Source organism: Ixodes scapularis, unplaced genomic scaffold, assembly GCF_016920785.2.
Source record: "Ixodes scapularis isolate PalLabHiFi unplaced genomic scaffold, ASM1692078v2 PGA_scaffold1__304_contigs__length_218370807, whole genome shotgun sequence".
NCBI lineage: Eukaryota > Metazoa > Arthropoda > Arachnida > Ixodida > Ixodidae > Ixodes > Ixodes scapularis.
The window spans coordinates 201523265-201538259 of record NW_024609846.1 but is presented as its reverse complement, the minus strand read 5'-3'; the positions used below and the strand labels follow the sequence as shown (position 1 = coordinate 201538259).

General features: G+C 44.4%; 1 protein-coding gene and 1 long non-coding RNA gene across 5 annotated transcripts in view; both read right to left on the bottom strand.

Moving 5' to 3' along the window:
• Positions 1-10553, bottom strand: part of LOC8034751 (ankyrin repeat domain-containing protein 13D) — a 67622-nt gene extending 57069 nt beyond the window's left edge. Inside the window, exons 1-2 of one of the 4 annotated variants that reach the window (XR_003919584.4) lie at positions 10194-10491; positions 2529-2664 (exon numbers count right to left, since the gene is read on the bottom strand). Coding sequence is in view for 3 of the 4 variants with exons in the window: in XM_029986985.4 (XP_029842845.1) it covers positions 2529-2664; positions 10194-10301 (244 nt within the window). In the remaining variant the exon portion in view is untranslated. Of the gene's footprint in view, positions 1-2528; positions 2665-10193 lie in introns of all 4 variants that reach the window. The other 3 variants (XM_029986985.4, XM_042291054.1, XM_029986986.4) reach the window with 3 other exon arrangements.
• Positions 10554-12770: 2217 nt separating this feature from the next.
• Positions 12771-14474, bottom strand: LOC115326197. Its single transcript, XR_003919586.4, has 3 exons — positions 14316-14474; positions 13135-13329; positions 12771-13052 (listed from the first exon to the last, which is right to left on the bottom strand). It is a non-coding gene; the product is annotated as an uncharacterized LOC115326197 (long non-coding RNA).
• Between the last annotated feature and the right edge of the window lie 521 nt (positions 14475-14995).

The window sequence follows — 14995 nt, the reverse complement described above, 5'->3', positions numbered from 1 at the left end:
ATCACTACCGTTCTTAGTCCCGTTTTATATCTAACTATGTACCAGAAAATTCCTTTGCATTCTCAGTGCATTGTGCTCAGTGTCCCGTGTTGTAACTATTGCACATAGTGTCATATCAACCATTATTCTGAATCTCATTACTTCTGCTCTGCGCGAGTATGCCAAAGTTTCATTGCCCTTCGTTTAATGCTTGGTTGAATTTTATGAGCTCCAATTATTGTGCAATGTCATAACTAGCTTAATATTGAATTTCAAGATAAAGTACATGCATTCATCCACCTTAGTTTTTTTCTAAACTTGTCACACTAGCTTTTACTTTTGTATTTAAATGCCTAATTAGGTATATTTATTTAGTATTTCCTTATTCTGACTCGTTTTTTACTTTTTCGTGTAGACTGCAACACCCTGCCTGCCACTTAATAGAGTGCAGGGTGGTCAAACCTATCTCTTGCAGGAACTGGACTGGCCTATGAACAAGGCAGAGAAACTTCGTGAAGTTCCCTTCAACTCCTCAAATTAATATGTGCTTATGGGCCGATACTGGCAGAAAGGGGCAAGGAATGGATACCTTTAGAATACAACAGATTTATCATGCTCAATTAATGAATTCTTCCCAACCTAATGGCACAGAGCATACATTTTTGTTCCGATAACTTCCATTGTCTGCAACCAACAATGAGGCCTCTGCCAGGAGAAGACAGCACGTCGGTCATTCCAAGAGTCGTACGTTGGCACGGGTTCCAAGAAATTTCTAACGATAACAAAGGGGATCACTTGCTCAGATATGTGTCCAGCAAGTCGTAGTGTTTGAGGGAGCTGAACAATGCCTGGTGGAGGTAAGGTTAGTGAAAACAATTATGGACCTTCCGTGACCCTAATGTAAAGAGAAGGGATCCACTCAGGTTTAATCGACAGCTGCATGTCTTTTACTTGCCTGACTGTAAAACAAAAGCAAAATCACTATTCTGTTCTGCGGCATAGTTGTCCAAGTTTAGTGCCCTGTTCAGCAGAGCCTTTATCGCCCTTTTATGGGAGCAAAACAAAGCCAACACCGGGACTGACTAAGAGATACCGAAGCAGCCCTTGCTACGCTTTATCTTGCGCCGACCTTCGCCGGGCTAGCTAGTCCTTGTTTCCAGTTGTTGACAGAAAACAATCACACCACATTTGTTGCCTAGTTGATAGCCAGTTCTCACAGTCCTTTCACAAGCTGGAGCTCACATGGAGGAATCGAGACAAGAGGGGTTAAGGTCCCACACAATGATCGACAGTCAAAGCAATCCTCTGGGAATCTCTCAGAGTACCATCGCTCAGTTTTGCTCCCAGATGCCCGAGGATGCTAGGAACAGACCTGGCACAAGAATAGAGTTGCGGCACACAAGCTTGTAGTACCACTATTCGGAGTGCGTTGGCCAGATGTAGGCTCTAAAGAGCTAGAAGTCTGCTCCGCAAAGCCAGCAAAGCTGGCAGGGAAAGCTTCGACATGTGGCCAATGAGTTGGCGCATTTCGTTTGTACAGGGCAGTCAGCCATTCGTAATGTGCCCAATTTTAACCCGGTCAGTTCGGATGGCTCAAACATGGTTATGAGTAGCCGATCGGACAACTCTGTATCAAGCCCTAGCTGAGGGTGCAATACTCCAGTAGCGCTCTGCAGCGTCTTTTATTCCAAGAAAGATCAAGCTTGGGCACAGCACGCCACCGTGTAAACATTGCAAAAAACGGCAATCATAAAAAAAAAGTTTTCTCAACTTTTTTTTTTTTGACGAAAGATGTTAAAGGTTATTTTTGGTGATGGCAATAGCACTCAATTTCTACATTGTGACCTCACGTGATCCCAAGAAGAAAACAAAATCTGTGCTTGTATCTTGTCTTATTATTTGTACAATTGATACCGCCGTAAAGTCTGACAGGGCCAACTCAGCCCGCCAGTAAACTGCATGCACACATAAAAGTAGCAATTTTTTGCAGATCAAAGAGACTCACAAAAACATGTTCCCCAAAGGCATACTCATACTCATACCAAAAGCATACTCCACTGTGCCAAGGTTTCGCAATAAAATAAGGTCTTGGAGGAAACCCCACAAGATTGCTCCTTTCAAATTCCCCGACTTCTGCAGGCTTTCCCCGAATGCTTCTATGAAATTGCTCGACCCTTTCAAAAGAAGAAAATGCATAGGATGGGGTTGCAGCCATTGTTCAGGCTGTCCTTGTTTGATACGGTGAATTGGGTGGCGGCTTACACCCAGGCAACCATAGCTCAAGGCAAAGGTTATCCACACCACAGCATGCCACGGCTCCATTGCTTATCATCCACGGTGACCATTTCCCCTGACTCAATTGACCTTTTGACCATTTCCTGGACAATGGCCACGTTTTTCTGGAGGTTTCAAAATTCACTGGGAATTGCAGGTTTTCCAAAATTACCACGTTAGTAAAAACCTTGAAAGCAAAATCACTGCACAGGGAACTAGGCCACCGACAGAACCGCAAGCAAAGAACTGCTCGAGGCCGGAGTGAGGAAGTGTACCCGTGTAGCCGTCGTTGTTCTCTACGTTGACGTTGGCTCCGTGGTTGAGGAGTATCTTGGACGCTTCCAGGTGTCCCAGGGTGACCGCCAGCATGAGCGCCGATCGGCCCCTGCAGTCCCGCTGCTCAATGCCGTCCTGCGCAATGCCGTGTCGCGCAAAAAAAAAGAAATTGATTTTTTTTTTTGTTGTTTTTGGATTAGCTTTTAAAGACAGTTGTCAAAATCACTTGGTGCTTTTTGTTTTTGTTTTGTTGCTGATACGTAACTGCCACTCATATTCGTTCAGCTTCGGTGCCGTGTTTTCACCTTTGAGATTTGACTGCGCACGTAACGTGACCCAGTGCTTTTCACAACGCATCGTAGGTGACTTCGTACATTCACTCGGTTTTTACTGATATTAAAGTGCCTTGCATATTTAGAGTTCTGGGCTTTCGGATGAATCCAAAAACTCCGAAAAACACTTGCTAATAAGATTTTTGTGAATTCGTATTTATCAAAAAAAACTATGAATTTCAAGATCACGAGGGCAAAACAGAAGGCAGTAGAAAGCAAAAATTAGGGTATTTTCTAATAAATTACGGGAGAGCAAAGGGTCGGTGGGCCCGAGGAGAGGCCACTTCTTTTTCATTTTGGTATCAGACAATTGACAAAAGGAAGTTCACCATTTATCTTGTAAGGTATGCTTACGGGCTAGTTGGTTCATCTTACACATATAAAATAGTGAAAGAAAGAAGGGAGCATGAAGTAAACAGGACAAGCGCTAACTTTCAGCAATATTTACTCGGGAAAAAGCAACTTTTTCCCGAGTAAATAGTGTTGAAATGTCTTATATGCTAAAAAGCATATATAGCTGCACAAAGTGGCAATACATACAGCTATCAAGTCGGTATCCGATCATGCAAAAACTGGAATCGATTTCTGTAAAACAAAATTGACGTGTTTTTGACAGATGCTGCATGCTGTCCCACATTCTTTTAAATAAAAAAACGTCTCCAAAAGTTCACGAGCAAGTCTTACGGCTTCTCCACGGAATTGTTATCTGCTGAAGTCGTGGAACATAACCACAGGTGATGCAGTCCCCATGGACTGCACAGTGGGTGCAGTGTATGAAATTCCCCCGAGTTGTGGGAAGGTCTACATCGGCTGGACGGAGCAATGCATGAAAGATCAAGCACGGGAAGACGCACTATCGGTAAAAAAATTAATATGGCTTACATTTGCCAACACATTGCAATACTTGTGGTCGTGTTCCACGACTTTGGCAGATAAGGATTCTGGGGAGAAGCAGATAAGGATTCTGGGCAGGGCAGCTGGAGCTCCCTTGCTTCCCAGCAGCTATGTCCAGGTGTTTAATTATTTCAAACAATTTTTTTGCAAGATTTGTCGTAGGGGTATTGCCAATGTCAAGAGCGCCAATGGGAAATGCAGCTGCAGACATATCAGTCGATACAGGCGAGTTCTTAAAAATTCAGTGCATGTCTGGATGTTATATATATATATATATATATATATATATATATATATATATATATATATATATTTTTTTTTTAATACAAAAAATTTGAAAAAAGTAAAGTTATCTCAGAATTTTGAGGCATATAAAATCTATAAAAATAAACTCTGATAAACCCTGAATTTTCAGCGAAAAATAAACCCCCAAAAAACCCCCTCCGAATTTAACGAAAAATAACCTCGGAAAACATGGAATCCTCATTCATATTGTATCCCGTCTAAGTATAATAAATAAATAAATATATGAAGAGTCAAGGTTGAGCAATGCAAACTTGCAATGTCAGCTGTTTGCTCCAACTCGACTGGTATTTTTAGAAGATGCAAAAAGGCAAATCTTAAAGGAAGGTCTCTAGTACACTAATACTTTAGGGTTTTGGTTGTTGAAATGTCTATGGCCAATCCAGCGCAACATTGAGAGATATTTTTTAACCAATCCAGCACTTGTCCTGTCTACATCTTTTTTTTTTACATAGTTTTTTTACATAGTTTGAGACTAGGCAAAAGACGAAAGACAACACAACACACAGAGTCTCAAAGAGATTTTGTAAATTCTGTTGTCCTGCGTCTCTTGCCCAGTCTCAAACGTTTGTCTAAAATTATGTTAAACCTTCACCAGCTCGTTTGTGCCCAAACTCCTTGTTTGTTCCTACAACTTTCTCGTCTTTTCTATTTTGTTCTGTTTCCAGTTGTATCATGAACCAACTCGCCTTCATTGCCACTTTGATCTAGTACAGAACACCCATTTGAAGAACTCACTACATTAAAGGTCTATTTTCAGGATGCATCTTGCTGGTGAATCTCACGTTGCAAAACTAGGTTTTGGGAAACAGATGCCCTGCGGTGAATGCCACCAAAAAAGGTCGAAAGGTCGAGCACGCTCCTTGCTTCTGGAGAGAGATTCTGCTGAAACTTGTTCGAGTGCTGTCAATCACCTTTAAGAACACCGCCAAAGGCCGTTAAGAAAACGCGTTCAGGTGACTTGTGGGAGAGCGAGCTGTTGGGAGTCTGCACCGATACCGTAGCCAAGCCAAATCCAAAGAAAGCGAAACCAGAAAAATGGACGTTGCCAGTAGCTCGGCGACCGCCGTAAGTATGCCTGATGAAAAGGTGACTTGACACCTAGCGAGTGCACTGAAAGAACCTAGTGACGGAAAGAGGAAAGGGCTTAGGGGTTCCGGGGATTTAAAACATGATGCAAAAGGAGCGAAAGAGAAATGACTTTCTGGGTCAAACAAAGACCCTAGAGCTGCTCTCCCACTAAGCGGATCAGAGCCAGCTGATCGAGGTGAGCCACCGAGGCCAGTCACGCCCACCAGTGTCGGGGAGGGGGGTTGGGGTAATGGGGAGATCAGATGGCTGTAAGGCAAGCGGACAGGAGATGCTCAACATTCGCGTAGGGGCAGGGGAAACTGGGCCAGGACGGATCTGATCCGCAGCGACAGAGGAAAAGTCGGTCAGGGGTGATGGGGTGTGTTAAAGGGACACTGACGGGTATTTATGCCCACCAAGGTTCTTATTTGTACATGACATATGAGAGGCCAACTGCCCAGAACACAATTTGCGGCTCGACATTCGTTTTCTTTCCACCCAAGAACCACCGATTGAGAACTGGCCGGTTTGAGTCTCGCTCACTCTCTTCTCAGTGGTCATGTGAATCAAAGTGGTGGGTCATCGAAGACACACATTCAATACTAGAAATGGACAAGAATATGACACCCTTTTTTTGTGGTGTCTAAAAAGCTGCCAATACGTTGTTTACGTGACTTCCGGTATCTTTCTCCTCCTCCATATTTCTTCTTCCTCCCGAGTCCAGTTTCAGTTTCACAGTTGTGTTTTTTTACTTTATTAACAATTTACGTGACACTGTAGCAAAATATTGAGTAGTCTTCTAACACCATAATAAATCACATAAAAAAAAATTTAGGGGTGTCATTGTCTTTTTAGGGGGGGGGGGGGGGGGGGGGGGGCACCACCTGGGCACGTCTACTTTTGAACCGCTCACTCAATCAGCGTGAAATGTGCGGGTGGAGTTTGTAGCCATATAGAAGGAGGGCATGCAAAGTTTTAGCCCTGTGAACCAAATTTATGAGCTTCTATATCACCACACCACCACCGCCACCCACTCACCAGTACCCCCCCCCCCCCCCCCCCCTCCCCGAACAAAGTAAAGCATAGCTTTGCATGGAATATGCTCAATGAATCAATCGTTGAGAACTGGTGTTGATAACCATATATTCTTCTGGTGGAATGCACACTGGAATACTTGTTGCCGGTTAGTATAAAAATAAATTTAAAAAAATATGCATTTTTCAAAAAAAAAAAAAAAAAAAATTGTGATTTCTTCTTTTTTATTTGGCAAGTTTTGCAAGTTACGATTTTTCATAATAAAGGAACATGAAAATTCAAAATCTAAGTTCATAGTAACCGGCTCGATAAAATTCTGGCATATAAGCCACAAATATTAAGTCTCTCGGTAGGTTCATACTGAAACGACAGTTTTATTAAGGTGGGATTTATGCCGAAAAGTGAAGCTGAGATAAATGCACTTGGAAGTTTCAAGATGACGTTTTAAAAATTTCTTTTTCCGTCTTAAATGTCAGAAATTCTTTCCAGCACTGTAGGTGATGACTTCCTCAAACTTCTTCTGATATCATGACATTGCTTTCAGCTATTTTCACTTGTGGAGGACGAGTGCTATGCAGTGCAGCACACCTCGCCAACATATAAAGAATAATTATTTTTGAAATTGTCTGTCAGTGCACATGGACAAGACTTTGTGAGAGTGTTCCTTGTTATCCGTACATGCAAAAACTTTGCAGTTCTGAATATGCAATTTTTGGAAAAAAAGGTGCAATTCAAGGTAGTGTGCCCCCTTAAGCTAGATGGCTCTCAGTGTGTTTGTTTGTGAAGTAGTAAGCTGGGGGTGTGGTGTACTCATTGTCTGCATTGAGTGTCAGAGTTTGCGTAGTGTTATTTCAGGGCCTTCTCGTAAAAATGTGCCTCGTCCGCCATGGCCAGGAAAGGTCACGGGACTTCCAGCCCCCGGATAAGAGTCTCGCAGGCAAGTTGATGAGCCAACTCATTACCGGCAGTCCCCGTGTGGTTTGGCACCCACACCACCACGACCAAGGCAGGGGAAAGTTGTAAAAGGGCGGAGGAGAGGTTGCCGCGCAAATCCTCGGAGAAGTCGGCATGCGCAAATTGCCTAAATCGCTTTCACGGAATTAGTGCAAACGTTGTACTGAGGAGCAGGCGGAAAAGAGGTAAGTTCAGAGTCGCATGCACTATGGCAGCAATCTCAAGAGCAAGCGGAGCAGTTGGGTTGGTGTAGGGGCCAGCGGTGGACGTAATGGGGCAGTGGCGGGGCTCGCCATGATGACACATTCTGTGGCGCCGAGAGGAGGGGAATGGGAAGCGTCCACGTAGCATGTGGTAGCATCAGGTGGGAAAGGGTCGTGGTACAAGACCTGGGCTTGACGGCGTCCAGCATGCAAGCCCGGGGTCATGTGGGCAGGGAGTGGGGTGCATCGAAGGCTGTCCGGAAGAGACTTTTGGGGGTGGTGTAAGGGGAAATCAAGAGGGCATATGCAAGCTTGTTGCAGGATCCAGTGGCCCTGCATAGAGCCAGACAGGTGACCCAGTGGACGGTTCCTGTGAAGTCTGAGGAGAGCAGGAAGAGTCCTGTATCGGACCATAAAGCCGGACCACGAGTTTGACTTGCGTTTCGGTTTCGGAGCTTGTTTAGCGTGCCCTCTGGCAGATGGCTAAACCACCCCTGTTGCTCCATTTACCAAATGTTTGTCTTGCTGTTTGACAAAAAAAAAAAAAGTGCTCCATTTAGCAAAAAAAGAAAAAGAAAAACAGTCGCTTGCAATCGTTCACGCTAAAACAACATGGGTTTGGCGCGAAGGTCCCCTTCTTTTTAAATGAGATTCACGCTCAGGCGTATGCGACGATGAACACTTCGGCCTTTTCAGTTTTTAGGAATTGTACGATACTTTGATGGGCAGTGACAGGAGTGATCAAACTATGCGAATCCTGGAAGCATTCCATCAACTTTGGCGTCTGCTCGTCAGTGGGACTCGGACCGGAAGTCCTTATTTAGAGCAAGATATGACACCTGGAAGTCGAGGAAATATTTTTGTCTCGTTTCAATGCAAATTGCACGTTCAAAATAAAAAATTGCTGTAAGTTCCTTGAAGAGAAAAATGAGTAGGGAAGGGGCTAAAGAGACAGTTGTCAACATTTTTTTAATTTTTTTGACAGATGATTTAATATGATGTCAGGAGACTACCCAATCAATATTTTGCTACAGTCGAATATATTTTTAATAAAGCCAAAAGCTCAACTACTTGCAACCGAAACGGAAACACGAGCACAGAAGCTCATGGCCAGAAGTCGCGTGGTTACATCCAACCGCAATTATTTTTTTCTCCGCTTCTCCAAAGTGTGAAGCAGACGACGAAGTTTCGTGCACCGTTTGTCGTGCAATTCTTTTGCACTTCTATCCCTTCCGCTCGATGTTCTGCACTTGAAAATCGATTGGCCGGTACCACGAACGACAGTTCCGAAGTAGCGGCCCCACGTCCGTCGCAACACAGGTACGCATACGCCGCCATTGCATCGTCCAGCTCATGGTATGCCCGTGGGCTGGACATATTTGCAGCTTTTTGGACGCCACAAAAATGGGGTTTGTATTTGTTTCTATTTTTAATATTGAGTGTGTGACTTTTAATACCAGTGTCCGAAATCCTAGCCCCCAGCGATAAAAATGGAAAATAATAATCTTAAACGCAGGCTCTTGAGAAGAGAGGGGCTGCGCATTAAACAAGATTTTTGCTTTTAGAGCTCCCTTGGCATTGATGTTGTTCTTGGAGCTTATTGACAATGCATTTCTGACGTTCTTGCACTACAATATGTGCGAAAGTTCCCCCAAAAAAAAAAAAATGGAGTCTTGCAAAAACCGCAGCCCCCTACTGTGTCGTGGCATCAGCATAAACAAACATGGCGGTGCCCACGGAACAGAGCAGACATTGGTCAACGTTATTAGGTTAGCTCAGTTACGGAACTGCTCATAGATGTTGCTTGCACGAGCAGTTCATCCCTCCGCACCTCTGACTCGCCTCCCGTTGTTCAACGCACCGGACGGCTGCTACGCTAACAGCAGTGTATCCTACGGCACACTTACGTTTTGAAGCGCCACGTCTAGATGGTGTTCCACCATACCCTGTGGAACACAGTTTCAAACGACGTGATAGGGATTGAAGTGAGCGAGGGGGGTACCTTTTCCACGGGAGTTCCACAACTGAGGTAATCTAGTAACATTGACACTGGTCTATATTTGGTACACATAGTTTAAACGTCACATGAAAAAAGAGTGGGCACCACTGAAACCGGCCAGTTCTCGACCAGCTGTATTTGGGCAGAAAAACAAAAAACAAATTTAGGGCCGCAAATTATAAATACCCTGCCAGCGTCCTTGTAACAGCATTAGTTTACATGCTGTAGAACAGATTACTAAAAGCATTAACATTTACTTCCGGAAAAAAAAAAAAGTTTGCATTTGACAATGCTAGTTTTTCTTGGGAACAAACGAAGAAAAACGAGGAAAATGTTTGAGTGTTCCAAAGCAGCCTCACAGCAAAGAAAGAGGAAGTGGGAGAGGGAGAAATTTGCTAATCGAGTTAGCAAATAGAGAAGCCGGGCACGTACGCAGTCGAGCGCGTTCATACGGATCCATGACGCGGAGTACAAGCAAAAACAAATTACACTGCCGCTAGTTTAATTATTAATGGCCAGCTGCCGCACATACTGCAGTAATACCTTGACAGCCTTCGACGCTTCGTCTAGCGTCCGATTGACAAGACCTACCTTATTTTTAGACGTCGCGACAGTACAGACCAATTAAAAAAATTCGGGCACTTTGTCGGGGTCTGAATTCGCTGCTCGATAAAACACCGCGCCAACGCGAAGCATTCGAAACTTCCAAGCGTCGTAATTGTGTCTGATGTTTCGGTAATCCTGACGGCGCTTTCCGAATGATAACAAACAATAACCGCTGCCGGGAGTCACGGTAGCGTAGAAAGGTTTGTACAGTTGGCGACGCCGCTTCGGGGAAATAGAGAAACGACCGGAAAGCACGCACACACTTACCGCATTCTGCTCCAACAAGATTTTGAGGGCGTCATAGTCGTTGTGCCAAGCCAGCCAGTGAAGCGGGTATTCCTCCTGCAGCGTCGCCTTCAACTTTTCAGACGACATGTTTCCAATTTTTTAGGTTCCCGAGCGTGGGCTAAGGGGGTGGTCGTCGATCATTGCATCCGATCTGGTGCCTCGAGAAAATCAGTCGCAAGCTTGTGGATTGTCACCGGCGTAGCATCACGTAGCATCTCCAGTTAGGACACTTCCATGGGCGCTTCACGAAAGAAACACACAAACAAACAAAAACAGCGGAAGAATCCGAAGAATCGGTGACGCCTGACGTTCCCCTCGTGGCCATCGGGAGAACTACCCGGGTGAGAAAAACGTTTCCTAAAATCGGGAACGTTCGGCTTGGCTTGGCTCGCTCCGAGCAAAACTGGAGCAGACTCTGCTGTTTGCTGGCCTACAGTGGCTGGCCTGTCTGCTCGAAAATGCTCGAGACGGCGGCTAAAAGGAAATACAAACGAACAAACAGGCTACTCGAGATTTTTGAACGCCGAGATAATGCCACACCAAAAGAAGTAGCAATTAGATGATATCCTAGTTGGAGGCCGGACAAGATTCCACGAATCCTGTTGAACCAGATTCTTATTCCTTTTGTTTTCTTTCAAAGTATGTAGCTGCAACCATGTTGAATAAACTTGAGACTGGGGCAGAAATGAACACACAAGTCGAAGGAACAGAAAAGGACAGGACGACGTCGTCCTGTCCTTTTCTGCTCCTTCGGTTGAGACGTCGTCCTCTTATTTTCTGTTCCTTCGATTGAGACGTCGTCCTGTTCTTTTCTGTTCCTTCCACTTATGTGTTCATTTCCGTCTGTCCAGTCTCATGTTTATTTAACATGGTTCACATTCACTAGCTCCACTGCACCCTTACTATATTATCTATGTAGCTGCAAGTTTAAATTCTGGTTGCCGCGGTCCCTTTTTTTTTTTCTCTTTATTTTTCTGCTATTTATTTTGTTTGTGATAGATAGGAGCATCTTGGATTGTACGTAATAAGAACGTGACCTGCATGAAAAAAATGAAAAAAAAAATAACGGCGCTTATGGGGGTACCAACCGGGGGGGAGTGGGGGGGGGGGCAAGGGGGTGCACTCCCCCCCCCCCCCAATTCTCAAAATGGGGGCGGGGGGGGGGGGGCAAAGCATGTGTTTTGCCCCGCTTGAAACAGCCGTCACTGGGCAGGGCAAACACTGGCTGGCGGCGCCCAAGGGATACCAAGGGCACCGCCCCCCGGACCGGGGAGGGGGGGGGGTCTGGTTTGCCCCCCCCCCCCCCCCCCACACACACACACACACTAAAAGACATGTTGGTACGCCACTGACGACGCTACTATATTTGTATACACGTTAAAATCCTGCCATGGATGCAAACAGGTATTTGCTTGTGTTAGCAAATAGACATGCAATCGGTTTATGAGAACTGATCATTGCCCGACTTCCTGAAGTACCAGCAATTCGTTTGTTTACTTTTAATAATTCACTCCTTAGTGCAATTGACTATGGGTGACATCTAAGAAAAGTATGGGGTGTAGTTAATGTTACACCAAGGCGTTGGTACAAGCATCGTTTATAAATAAAATCATGACGTCATGAACTAGAAGTATCAGAAGAGCACCAATGGAACGAGCAAAGGCAATAATCAAATTATCTACAAAAAAATAAAGCCGCAGTCGCTACTGCCTATACATATCATACCAAAGACCATTAAACCATTGGTGCACAATCCAAAAAAAAAAAAAAAAAAGGGAGGGGGGGGGGGGGGGGTCTTTCTAACACACACATCTCCCGCTTCTAAGCGGGAGACATCGCAATCGACTTCGTGTCGCTGAGGGATAGACTTCTCTTTCTACTATTTATACGTGCGTTTTAACAAATATTCAACACCCAATGAGGTGTGCAGCGGGGTTTCACGGTTAAATGAACATGCTAACAGTCTTCCCCCTTTTTTTTTTTCAATCATGGGGTTACCTTTTAGGGGCTCCTCTGGATTTACCCTTGCCAAAGACTTTGTGCTCACTTTAGTCATGAGTACATAATTATCTGCGAAGACGCCTGAAGCATGATCGAAGCATATTTGCTTCATACATGCCTGCAGACAGTGTTGTATTGTGACCGTTAAACAAGGAGAAGGTACCTCAGACAGAGTCTGCAAACAGTCTCTTGTATGATGTGTAGTGACTGTGGCTTTCAGTTTGTTCAAGGAAAAAAAAAAAAAAAAAAAGATTAGACATATAGAAACCATTTTATCGACCGTAGCGGGTGTAACGTCTCACTTATTTGGACATGTTTACAAATTTTGCGAGCTGAGGCTCGAAGAAGCGGGACAGTGCTGCATCTGGAAAACCATATCATGTTCCATAAAAATGTGGAACCGCTTTGTGACAAATGGTGTTACACCACTTTGTTAAACAACGAATAACGTTTTAGTAGCCGATAAAGGGATTTCTTTATTTATTTGCGTATTTAACAAATAATTTATTTCAATACACTCGGGCTCCGGAGGCATTGAGAGGAGAGGGGCAAAAGACCAATTATAGTTTGTTTTTATTAGTCTGGACATTCAATGTCTATCTCTGAGCGTCACTTATTTAGACGAATCTGGGCATTAAGTGTGGTTCTAAAACACTACCCGTGACGCGAGGAAGCGTCGCAATCCACTTGTTCACTTTAAGCCCCCGATTCGTGTCAAGCTAATGCCGTCAGATGCAGAAGTAGTATGTTGTAATACGAACAGACATTCCAAGAGGAAACGAATGGGTACAAGGTCATTCAAGGTCAAGCATTCCCCTCGGGAAAGGAGAGAGGCGTCTGGAATGGGAGCAGGAGACGAGGTTAAAAAAAGAGAAAAAGAGAGAGAAAAAAAAAGATGCCAAACAAATGAGCAACGAACCAGAAACCGGAAGTCTTCTTGGCTGGTGACGTCATTGTCGCTAAGACGTCTGCTAACGGTTGTTGTAGGCCTGACGTAAACGGACGAAAATCCCACCGACCTGTTCCGGGGGACCGGAAACGGCCAGGCGAGAAATTCATCCGGACACATCAGAGCCTATAATGCAGAAGCCTACCGTAGAACAACGCCTTGATGCTGAAAAAAAAAAAAAAAACGCCTTCTTTTGCTTTTTGTTCCACGCATTACATGTGCTTGTTAAACAAAAACATGACTGATATTTTATTTTTGTACTTAAATATTAAGTGGATATAGGTAACCCTTGCTACAAGGAAGTGGTTGATACCCCAACAAGGGTTTGTCCCGACAAAATATTGGTTCGCGAAACGGAGCATGAACGAGACAGTTAGCTGATTCCGTGTGATCCTAACAAAGCGAGAAAAATGCCGTTCGGAATATGAGATAGCGTGCACAAAAGTTAAACGCCAACGCGCCTAGTCTTGGGGAAATGCTTTGCATTGCCCACATCCGCTCTACTGGGGTGATTGTGTGTTTATGTTTATTGTTATCCCGAGAGCACGAGGACACAGCTCTGTTCATGTAACGCGTTCACTAATGAACTCAACAAAGTTAATCCAACAGGAGATACTCTTACCTGTGAACATTGCATTTTCAAGGCATCATTTCTCTCTCTTTCTTTTTCATAATTTTAGCCCTTCTTTGCACAATTTTGCAGCTTTTCTGTTAAAATATCGGGTAGAGGACCCACGTTTAAAGAAATTACGCATTATTTATAAGTTGCTAGCATCTTATATGATTGCTAGGCTTGAGTTTGTTCACAAGCTAAATTGTGTTTCCGAAAAAACATTATGCAGACGGTTGCATTTCAAACTGAAAGACTGCGCCTGGTTATCTTCAATGTCGCTAAAGTTTTACCTTCAGAGGTAGTAACCTCACGCTTAATCTTGTTATTGTATTTAACCAAGGCCAGTCAAGTGCCGCTAACTCGATCCTGACTTCAGTTTCCATTCAAAGGATGACAATTAATTTACGTAGTTTGTATCCACTCTACAACGGGCCGGCCCCCAAGGTGAGCAAATAAATACAGTTGCGTACGTACTACCTCAAGATCGGTTTCATGCGTATGAGGAGCGTGTCAAACGTAAACAACACGGAGCTCTTACCTTGGCGGATAATCCAAGAAGGCCTTAATATCCAAGTGTTTTCCGAAGCAGACGAACTTTTCTCCGTGGGCAGACGAACTTTTCTCGAAGCGTCCGCGTCGTCTGCTGCTCGGACGAGGAGCGGTCGTCTGCTAGCGAGGGAGCTCGCAACTGTTCTGCAGCCTTGACCGTCCTTGAGCCCGTTATATCATAAGAGAAAAAAAGTGCGCCGGTTCTGGATCTTTTACATCCGTTCCAGATTGCAAGAAAGAAAAAAAGAACGCCTCGGCGGCGTCCGGTTTCGCCTTCGAATTAGGTTAGTAGCATACGAGGAGCCATTGCCCTCTCCAGGGAACAGAATGCACGCCGCACTGCTGCGCTAAGCCTAGAGTTCGACGGGCTGGTTTCGGTTTGAGCCGCGCCTCCGCCGTTTCCGTTAATTTTGTTTCGAATACACAAAGTATGCACTCGTCGTCCTCTGCAGGAAACCTTTTCAGGGGAATTATTCCCCGCTGAATGTTGTGAACTGGGGACATTGCCAACGAATTGAAATCCGATGTATCTGTGCCAGTAGACACTTCCGCAACATGTTGTTGCTCAAACACTTACGCTTGAAACTCATGAAACAAGAGAAGAATAAATTACCACGAAAATGGTTCTCAGTTTGTTTTAATTTAGATGACTAGAGTGTGATATTTCTT